The sequence below is a fragment of the Ovis canadensis genome, chromosome 9 (assembly GCF_042477335.2).
Source record: "Ovis canadensis isolate MfBH-ARS-UI-01 breed Bighorn chromosome 9, ARS-UI_OviCan_v2, whole genome shotgun sequence".
Lineage (NCBI taxonomy): Eukaryota > Metazoa > Chordata > Mammalia > Artiodactyla > Bovidae > Ovis > Ovis canadensis.
Window position 1 is genome coordinate 38831961 of NC_091253.1, and position 11448 is coordinate 38843408.

General features: G+C 34.4%; 1 protein-coding gene across 2 annotated transcripts in view; it reads left to right on the top strand.

The window, feature by feature from the left end:
- The window catches only part of TMEM65 (transmembrane protein 65), a 49333-nt gene extending 45799 nt beyond the window's left edge, over positions 1-3534 (top strand). For both annotated transcript variants that reach the window (XM_069599918.1, XM_069599917.1), the window contains one exon: positions 861-3534. In XM_069599918.1, coding sequence (XP_069456019.1) covers positions 861-962 — 102 coding nt within the window. In that variant the 3' untranslated portion in view covers positions 963-3534. The remainder of the gene's footprint in view (positions 1-860) is intronic.
- The last annotated feature ends 7914 nt before the right edge of the window (positions 3535-11448 follow it).

The following is an 11448-nucleotide window of genomic DNA, read 5'->3' on the forward strand; positions in this document are numbered from 1 at the left end:
TAATAGTCATCATAGGAATGCAACATTTAAAAATCATTTATAAAAATCAAATAAATTTTTCATAATATAGGAGAGATCACAGAAAAATTGTGCGTATGTAGACATATAAATATATTGCAGTGGGTATATGCGTATATTTGCAACTTTTTCTAAAATAGACAGCAAAGCAGTATAATTACGCACAGATATTCATATTATTTGATTTTTAAATAAATCATTGAGGAAGAACTATACACCAAAATGTTTATTGTTCTATCACTGATAGTAGCGATGATTTTTAATGGTAAGGAGAGCTTTTACATTTATTATAGGCCCATCAATTCAGTGGAACTTAGAAGTTTTTGTATTAAGTTTATGAAACAGTTTGAAAAAGAGTTTATTCTAACGTGTGACTGGTGGGGGGCAGGAGGAAAGCATTAAACAAAGTTATGTTTACATAATGATTAGACCTACATTCATAATTAGGAGTACATGGGGATAAATACTGAAAAGGAATATGTACAAAGGACAGCAAATCCAAATATGTTGAGAGTACTGGGTGAGATTTTTCATTCCTTTCTATCTTCTGACTTTAAAATGTATGTACATTTTTAAGGTATTTTCTTTCTGAATACTTCTCTAATGTTATGGCAATTTGAAAAAAATTTTAAATTTTTTTCCTGGTTGCCTTGAACTTTACATATTATTTGTTTTAGAACCTTTTTGAACATCATTTTTTAATTTAAGTTAGTATGATCAAAAGAAATATAGTAACAGTTGAATTATATAGTACATAGTAATTTTTATCATAGATACTTAAGCAGAGATTCCTCTTACAGGGCTAAATAACTTTGAAAAAATGTTTTCTTTTGTTTCCGTAGGGTAAAGCTGTCGGGGTGACTATTGGCTGCATTCTAGGAATGTTCCCTTTGATCTTCTTTGGAGGAGGTGAAGATGATGAAAAACTGGAAAAGAAAAATTAACTCACATAGAATACCTTTTAAAAGATGTAAACTAATGTACCTCAGTTATCAAATATGCTGTCAACAGCATTTAGGAATTAAGACAGTAACAGTGTATAGATAATGGGATCAAATAATTCAGCATGTATCATGGAAAACACTAACTTATTGTGGCTTGGTTTTCTTAGGACATCTTTTTAAAAAAATTTTTTGTGTAAATTGGTAAAATGCTTTTTCATCAATGGCAGTCAACATTTTACCTTTTCTTTTTCTTTATATACCAAAATACCATTTAAGTATCAGTCGTTGATGTACTGTGCTAACTTGAGATTTGCCTGTTTGTTACTTACCATGTGTACACGCATGAAAACATTTACTGTCGTTGTTGTCCCCTACAGTTACAATCCAACCTTAAATTTTTTTCCAAATTACTTAAGATGTTTAGTATCAGTTGAATATTTCTTTTTTACTCTCTTTTTGGCAACATCAATTTTGTACTGTTTCACAGTAAACATTTACAATCATATAGTTTCAGTCCTTTTTTAAAAACTCTCACATCTATTCAAAATGAACAGACTTTAAGTACTTATCACTTATTTCGATTTTCTGACCTCTTAGTCTCAAGAGCCAGAGATTAATTAGGATGAACAATTATTTTTAGTCTCCCTACTACATAAGAACATATATGTTAAGAAGTGCATTATTTTGAGTTGGTTTTTATACTTTTATTTTCTCAACTTTGAATGATTACGTAGTGATTTTTGACTCCTATGGGAAAGAAAGTCATTAGAGTGCTTTTATGGGGATTGTGGGATTTAGGTCAACTAAGAGGTTTCACATGACACTTGGAAAGTTACGAGGCTAAAAAAAGTTTTTTCACAGAAGTATAAAATGGAAACTGTTAAGAAGGTCTATGGTATAACTGGTGAAGTTGAGGTGATGTTCGTAAGGTTAGTAAGTACAAATAATATTGTTTGGGAATGCTCCTCCCCTCCAAATGTTGTCCCCTTATCTAAGTTGAGTTAATTTGAATCCTAATATTATATCTTCTTTAGCAGATTTTATTTCTGGATAACTTCTTTTGAGGTGAAAAATAAATATTTTGTATTTTACTTTTTGCTATATATATATATAGCCTAGTAATCGAAAGATGTATGAGGAGAAATTCTTTCTCCCATTTTTCGTTCCCTTTCTTTTTTTGTGGCGTTTCAATCATATTCTAGATTGAAGTTCCTTATGTCCGGTCTTGTGTATCTGACTTAAGTGTAGCTAGAATTCACATCTATACTTGTGAGTCATAAATTTTAATTTTATGAACCTGTAAAGTTTGTTAGCATGTGATCTGTTACACATGCTAAAAAATTACTCTTAATTGTAAGAGTACTTAAATATATCACAGAGGAGAAAAACAAATTAAAATGACTATTTGGGCCACTGAAACTATTTACTTTGCTAAATAGATGAAAAAGAAGGGAAACTTAAAGATGGCTGTATTTACAGCTACCTTATTTTAAAGTTTTATTTGCACATTTACTTTGAACTCTTATTTTCAGAGGAGCTGGTTTCTCTCACAAGACAGTTTGTGATAAATTCTTTTCTGTTTACTTCAAAATTATTTTAGAGCTATCCTGTAATCATAGATTTTTGAGGGAAAAATAGATCATATGCTATAAAAATAAATATATAACATTCTTCTTATGTACAAATAATGTGACAGTCTCGTTTGATCAAATTAAAATTATAAAACTTAACATCTTAAATAGAATTGTGGTTTGTATCTTCCACATAACATCACAGACACCAATTTTTTTTTTTTAATTTCAGATAATAGGATTAGAGTGATTATTTAAAAAAAATTTTTTTGGTAAATGTTTAAGTGCTTTTGTGCCTAACTTATATTGCCAGCCCTTTCTGTTCTCTGAAAACATATGTTTTTGTGGTGCTTAAATTTTCTTTTTATTAAGTCTTATATCCAGAAACCTTACCTATGAGTTTAGAAAGGGCTTTTGATTTTACTTTCTTCTTTTTTTTTTTTTTCTGCTCCAGAAAGTAACACAGTCCTACAGAATCTTTTAGTTTAACTGAGCATCTGTAGAATTATTTAAGATTTCATAATATGGAATATATAACCTTCATATTGAAAAGTACTTTAATTTATGGTCACAATACAATTTGCATAATTCAGGTAATTAGTTTAAAAGAATGGAGCCCTTTCATCCTTAACCTAAGGTACACATTTTTTTCTAGTATGGTGCTTTGCACAAAGTGGCTTCTGAAAAATGGTTCCCTTTAAGATAATGACTTCATATAATCATTGTTTCATGTTACTTGTCATGGAGAATGTTATTTCAGGTTGAAACTGGAATTCTTATTTCTCACATTAACTATTTCTTTATTGGGAGCAACTATAACTATGATTAAATGCAACATGAGCTGCATCAATACTGTTCATTTGATATCATGTTGTCCATGTATTATGATTTATTGACTTATTTATGCATGTAAATTGGGTGCATTTTGTTGCCACTGTATGTTAAATGGTGACCAATGTTTTTACAAAGGAATTGAACAAAGAAAAATACCTTTTAAGAAATTTTGGAATGTGGTTTTGATTTTGAAATTTGATTTTCTTTCTAATCTCAGAAAATCCTGGTTATTCTGTAGCTTAAAGGAAATCATATAAATAAATGCAGATTTGTTTCAGGGTTCTAGCAGTGTCACTGAGACAGTAAAATGGAACTATTTACCATTTCCCTGAAGTCCACACTTGAGATACAACATTATAGATTATGAGAGCAGGATGATCCCATATTGAGATAATTTGACCTTTAATAGGATGTCAAAAAAACTTTAGATAGATTGGCATAAATTACTCTGATGGCTGTTTATTTACAGCAGAGATATCCAGGCCTTCTATATAAGAATGCATCATTTACTTTACTCCTTTTCCTCAGAAAATGAATTTTGAAGGTAATAAAAATTTATCTTTTGTATCAAAAACTTGTGCAAACCATTTTGAAGTAAAATTTCCCAGTTTTAGAATTTTATAGTTTCTTGCCATTTTAAGAGTATATTAAACATAATATAATTATTCTACATTAATATTAAATATAATCTTTTTCTTGACCAATTGGGATCTTACCTAGGATGTAGTAGTGGGTCAGTGTAAGGGGGTCAATCACTGTAATACACTGCGTTAATAGAACGAAGCAGAAAATACCACATGATCTTCTCAATTCTTGCAGAAAAGTAATTTGACAAAATATAACATCTTTTTTGGTGGAAAAAATCAGAACATTAGGTATATATCTGGTTTTTATAGCTTTTTAATTTTCCCCCCATTTTTTGCTGCTCTCTCTTCTGGCAACTGCTCTCTCTCTCTAATTTGCTGTTTTTCGGCTGTGTGGACTTAGAAACTTGATAGTCAGTCTTACCATAAATTATTTGAGAAGTATTAGAAAATAGGCTATGGAGCCTGAGTGAGATGATGATGGCAGTGGTGATGATGATAAATATAATGTTAGGTCCCTTTCATTAAGCACTTACTGATTGCTTTGTACTATAGTATTTTACATACATTATCACACTTAATCTCTGTAATAGCAATGTTAAGTTGGTACTGTTACTATCCTTATTTCATGTTGAGCAAATGGAGACATGGAGAGGTTAGTTTGCACAGGGCATCACTATTAATAAGGGGACCAAAGTCTGACTTTGTCCAAGCATGCAGTCTGTGATTTTAACTACCTACTATGCAGTTGGGATAGCAGTTGCTTGGACTCTGTAATGTCTGTTCTCTGCTCAGTCTTCTTTTTGCCTGTATATTTATGGAGTTATTTTCTCACTTATAACTTAAGGGAATTGTACTAAAACTCTCCAAGTTCATTTAACAAATCTTTTGTTTTTGACTGTATATTATGTACTAGGAAGTGTTCAAGTCTCCGAATGAACAGCCAGAACATCCATATATCCTTAGGAAGCTTATTCTGTAGGGGAGCAGAAGTGAGGGAGGAGAATACAGGAAAGCAGTTGTACCCTTAAATAAGTGGTGATAAGTTCTTTAGAAATAAATGAAACGAGAAGGATAGAAAGTACCGGTGATCATATGTAGGGGGTTATTTTTACAGAGTGGTCAGGGAGCACCTGAAAGAAGTAAGAAATAAACAATACATATATCAGGGAAGAGAAGGTATTATGCTAGGTTCCAGAAAGTTGATGTTTAGAGAATCTCTACTATATGAAATATTTTCATATTTCACTTTGGAATGCATCATACGATTTTTTTCTTTATGCTACTGCTGCTAAGTCGCTTCAGTCATGTCCGACTCTGTGTGACTGCATAGACGGCAGCCCACCAGGCTCCCCCATCCCTGGGATTCTCCAGGCAAGAACACTGGAGTGGGTTGCCATTTCCTTTCTCTTCTTTTTTCCATTTCCTTCTTTATATTTTTTTAAAATTGAAGTGTAGTTGTATACAAACTATGTTAGTTTCAGATGTGTAGCACAGTGAGTTATATATACATATTTATATGTATATATATATATATGAGTTATATATACATATTTATATGAGTTATATATACATATTTATATGTATATACTTTTTCAGATTCTCTCCCCTTACAGTTAATTATAAAATATTGAGTATAGTTACCATGCTCTACAATAGGTCCTTGTTGGTTATTTATTTTATATATAGTGGTCTGTTTATGTTAATGTCAAATTCCTAATGTATCCCTTTCTGTTCTCTTTCTGCTTTGGTAACTGTAGTTTGTTTTCTGTGTCTGTGGGTCTATTTAAGTTCAGTTGTGTCTTTTTCTTTAGATTACACATATCAGTAATATTATATGATATTTGTCTTTCTCTGTTTAATTCACTTAGTATGATAGTCTCTAGGTCCATCCATGTTACTGCGAATGGCATTATTTCACTCTTTTTATGACTGAATAATATTCCATTGTATATGTGTGGCACATCTTCTTCATCTGTTCACCTCTTGATGGACATTTAGGCTGCTTCCATGTCTTGGTATTGTAAATAGTGCTGCAGTGAACATTGGGGTGTGCATGTAAATTTTCATAATTGATTTTCTCCAGATACATGCCCAGGAGTTGGATTGCATGTAAAAAATTTCCTTGTTTGTTTTGCAGTATTCATGTTTTCAGAATTAAGCCTGAATATTAATATTTAAGTATTAAGATTAATACTCCCTGCATATTTACTGACAACAGTAAAGGGAAATGACTTGGAAGCATGGGGAAGCTACCTTAGGATTCATAAAGCAGGGGGTGACCAATCTATCAGCAAATGATTTAGGATTTATTATGTGCTCATAATGAAACCTTGTAATATTTTTTACCAAGGTAGTAAATGCTATTGGTGTATGAGTTTTAACACTGAAATAAGTTTTTTTCCTCCAACTTTTAGGATTGAAGTAGGAATTAAAGCAGGAACTTGTAACATTTTAACATTGAAGCTTTAGAACTTTCAGGATCTATTGATCTTATGCTGATAGCTGTATGAAGCACATGGTGTTTTGTATTGGTATTTGTATGAAATTTTACAACATCATACATAGGTTAATGGTGTTGATGAGTTTATGAAATTTCAGCAAACTTTTTGTTGACTTCTGAAGATTAAAAAGATGGAATAGGCATAGGATAGATTATATAATTTCTCCACAACTACAAGTCAAACCTTTTGTTTAGATCAGTAAATTGTAAGAATGACGACTAAGGAGTTAAACTCAAAAAAACTACTTTGCGGGGAGATGAGGGGAATGTTCGAAAACTGTAGGATAAAGAAATTTTCTGTGAGAACTGTAAAAGTCAGTAAAGATTTGATATCTGCTAATAATATGAGAGCTATACATTTATATAGTGCTTTACTGTTTATAAAATATTTATGCATATGCAAGATATAAATGGAGTTTCAGAGAGATAGTTGAGTCAAAGAAAGCTGTTCAGCACATTTCTGTGGATTGGCTGTGCAACTAGTCTGCTGGTTTTGCCTGGGTTCAGTCATAAGACTAGTCCAACTGGTGAGTTGGCAGAAACTAGAGGGTTTAATATGGTTTTGACATAAACAGAGGGAGGACTAGGATCTCTCACCATGTGGTCTCTCATCATTTCATAGTCTATGACCAAATCTTAGCATGGCAGTTGGGTTCCAAGAGAGTAAAGGTAGAATCATGAGGTCTCACAATGCCTACACTCTGGACCTTCTACAGTGTATCATATACCATCTTCCCTTGGTCAGGACAAGTTACAAAACCAGCCCAAATTCAAAGGAGTGGCTAAACTAACTCCATCCTTCTGAGGGAAGGATCAACCATGGCCTATTACAAAGGGGCATGGACACAGGGGAGCGTTGTTCATTGGAGGCCATTGTGATAACATCTCTATCCTTCCAGATTATGCTTTATCATGGGCATATTTTTTGGTACCCATATCCCTTCTGTTATATTGTGAGTTCCTTGCAACTCACATCTTTTATTCATCTTTTATTTCCCTTTGCCACCATCACAGACCTTGAACACTGTTTTGTAAGTGCTGAGTTTCTCATGGATGATGAGAGAAGTAAAAGGAAAGTGGGAAAAAACTAAAATTTAAAATCTCTCTTTGTCATGGTAAGGTGAAAAAGATCCCAAAGTGTTTAAAATGATAATTTCCATAGCAAGCAAAAGCATTGATAAGCCATTTAGAATATCTTAATAATCACAGCATTTTGTAGCAAAATAAATAAGGGCAATGCAATCCTTAATTTTATAGATGAGAAGAGTTAAACTGTTTTTAAGTAATTAGATCTTACGTAAATACAACTCTTTTGATTCGAAATTCTAGGTGTTTTTTTTTCCTTCAGATTTTATAGAATTATATTTTTAGATAATTGCAGAGCAGGTGGATAACTTTGGGATTTTAAATTAACAGAAAAAACATTCTGGTGGTTAGTACCATGCTTTTTGTGTTTTATGTTTTTCTGTGTAGATGAAAGATTTTAGAACAATGCTTAAGGTGCTTAAAATAAACGTTCATTTATCCCAAGTTCTTTGTATTTCTAAGCACTTAGATTTCAAGAGACAAAGTATGTTGCAGGGCAGCTCTGCCAAAAGCTTAGTCCAAGTTCTTTAGTCTTTTCTAGAAATTGCAGCCAATGTTTTGCCTATGTGCTATTAACACATTACCCTTTTCTTGCCATCTGATATGTGGCATGTTTTGTAAACAAGCTGAAAACTCTAGGCTGGATCCCGGCTACGTTTTAGGTTTTATAATTATATCTTCCCTCAATATTCTTCCCACTCAGACATCTAATAAATAGTTTAACTAATGCAAGATTCACCCTTTCTCCTTGTCTCTAAAATGCAGAAATTGAAAATGCAATTCAGAGAAAAACATCTTCTGTATTCACTTCTATTATGTGTTTGGAGTCCAATAAGGAACCAGGTTATGAGGGAGGTAGATGAACAGAATCATGAGACCTGATCCCTTCCCTGGAGGATCATTTGGTATTGGACAGATGGACAGTCTTTGGGTGTCTGCAAGCTCTGGAATTCTGTGATTCTAAGTGCATGATCCACATGGTTCACAGTATTGCTGTTTAGTTCTTGCAATGCATTATATTATAGATTTTTAAAAAATTTATATTTATTTGGCTGCACCAGGTCTTAGTTGCAGCATGCGGGATCTTCGATCTTCATTGTGACATGTAGGATCCCCCCCCCCACCACCACCTTTTTTTTTTTAAGTTGCAGCGTGTGAGATCTAGTTCTCTGACCAGGGATCAATCCTGGGCACCCTGCATTGGGAGTGCACAGTCTTAGCCACTGGACCACCAGGGAAGTCACTATTAGAGGTTTTTTGTTTTTATATAATTCAACATATTGGGCAATAAAATCACTTTGACACTCTTCATATTCATCTTTACTCTGAAATAAGACAATATAACCTTTTAAATAAAAACACTGAATTATTCCAATTCAGGAAAAATATAAATGAAATACAGTGATCTTAGAGGGCAAGGCATCAATTTAGTTTGAATTATTGAGTTAAATTCTCCATGATCCCATGGCTCCCTGTGAATACCATTAATTCACATCCATTGTATGATGCCTCAGCACTGAGGCCAAGGGCATGTATATAATTCATTCTTGTCTTTGATATTTACCATGATGGTATATTATAGGTTTTCCTTCTTTCTATATTTTTTATTAGTCTTGGTATCAAGTATGAACTTCTGAAGGCTTGGTAAAATAGTTGGAAATTCATTAAAAATACATAAATAGATTGAAATTCTGCACCCATCTCTGATGCTCATTTTAAGCCTCAGCCTCTAAGCCTCTGAGTAGAGTGGCTCCTGCTGATCCATCTGGCAGTCTTTGTAGAGGAAGATCTCCTTTCACAGCTGAAGTCCTTTGCTTTTCTGAAGCCATGTTAATAGCATTGATCATTTGGAATCTACAGCTCTAAGCTCATCAGTTCATAGCTCTGGGAACTTACATACCCATGAAGACTAATCCCTCTGAACTCTCACAGTGCCCCCATTATGAAACTGAGACAGTAATACCTCCTTACAGGATTGTGATTACATATGTACCATGCCTGATGGAATGCTTGGCATATAGAAAGTGCTCAGTTTATGGTCATAGTGAAGATAGCATTTTTTAGAACTCTTACTCCTGTCTTCAATTTAGTGGTTAAATCTTTGGGAAAAAATGGAACTCGTAGAATATCTTTGAGCTGAGAAATACTGGGAATGTGAAAACATTCCACTTTATCTTTGGTCATTTACAGTGTGACTGTAAGTATTGAACTCTCAGTCCATCAGACACATTTTTGATGAAAATTAAGCAACCAAAAGATAACCCAGATCAAACACGTGGTTTTGAAGTTATTTTCCCATTGCTACCCCTAAAATAACTGCACTGAAGTGCAATGATTTGGAGCCTTTCAATATTTTTCTTGTGTTGTAGAAGGCTGCTAAGGGCCTATGAAACTCCTTTAGTTTTACTGAAATAATGTTTAGACCTAAGTTCTCAGGTCTTTTGTTTACTAGCTGTTTGGTCCTAAGCAAGTCATTCAGCTCATCTGCAGAATGAGTGCTAGCCACACTTTTTTATCTCACAGGTTTAAGATTGAATGAGACATTTCATGGGGAATGGCTCTGTCATTGGGATGGCTGTTAATCATTGTAAAGACCTATTGGGGTGAAATGAGATTCCACTTAATGGAGTACTTCAGAAACACCTCCTTTCTCATGTGAAACAAGACTGACTACGGTTCACTGGATTCTTACATTGATACTTAATCTCATAGCGCTAAATTCTCAGTGGGCCATCTACTTTAACAATTCTAGCCTTTCTCAATCACTAACCTGGCTCATTCTCTCCCCTAGGTTGTGTGTATCTACCATATTTGGCTTATGATGGTTGGACTTGGGGGGAACTTGTCACTTCCTGGGTCCCCTTTGGTATCTGCCTCTCTGTAGAGAAATTGGCCACTTGATAATTTTATTAGAAAACATTTTGCTCCTGCCAAAAAAGTCCCAAGTTTACAAAAGACTCATGTGACTTGGTAGCTAGTCTGCCTAGTTCTAGAGTGCAGAATTATGAAGCCCATTTTTTTCTGTACACCATATTTTCACCTTAGGCTTTATATCAGCAATAAGACTGCTATTTTTATCTTCAACTGTCCGGCTTATTTGTTTCTCAAAATGTTAAGAATTTAACTGGGAAGGAGAAGTATTCTTTATCACTCTACTGAAAAGTAAGGGCTGACTTACCCAAGACTGGCTCCTCACACGGTGGCCTCTGAAAAACTCCATGCAAACTACCTATAGCTGAGAGTTTAAGACAAACCAACATAGGGCAGAAATCTGCGTGGCAGTTTAGTTGGACTGATGTTCCCACAGCCAGGGATGGACTTCTTAGGTAGCTCAGTGGTAAAGAATCTGACTGCCAGACTGGGCTTCAATCCCTGGGTCAGGAAGATACCCTGGGAAAGGAAATGGCAACCCACTCCAGTATTCTTGCCTGGATAATCCCATGGACAGAGGAGCCTGGCGAGCTATATAGTTCATGGAGTCACAAAGAGGCGGACAAGACTGAGTGCGCAACACCTACTCACGTATCTCAACCAGGGATACAAGGTGGCAGACCTGGGCTGCATATTGAGGTTCTGCCATATTACACTGCTGTGAACCCCCAGATCTGACCAACCTCTTGGTTTTGATAACTGATGAGAGCTGATGTTATGGCATCAGGGTGGAGTCGAGGTTCTGCCCATCATATTGCTGGGGTCACAAGTTTTGGACCCCATATCAGTGTGTGTGTGTGCGCCTGTGTGTATGTGTGCATGCACTTACGCCTTGCTAGGTTATTCACCTTTGGTTGCTGTCCCCTCTAAACTTCAGCATTGTCTGCTCAAAAGCAATGATTATAACTTGTCTAGAGCTCTCCGGTTGACAACTTTCATACCAATTATCTCATTTGACCATCGCAATAACCTTGAAG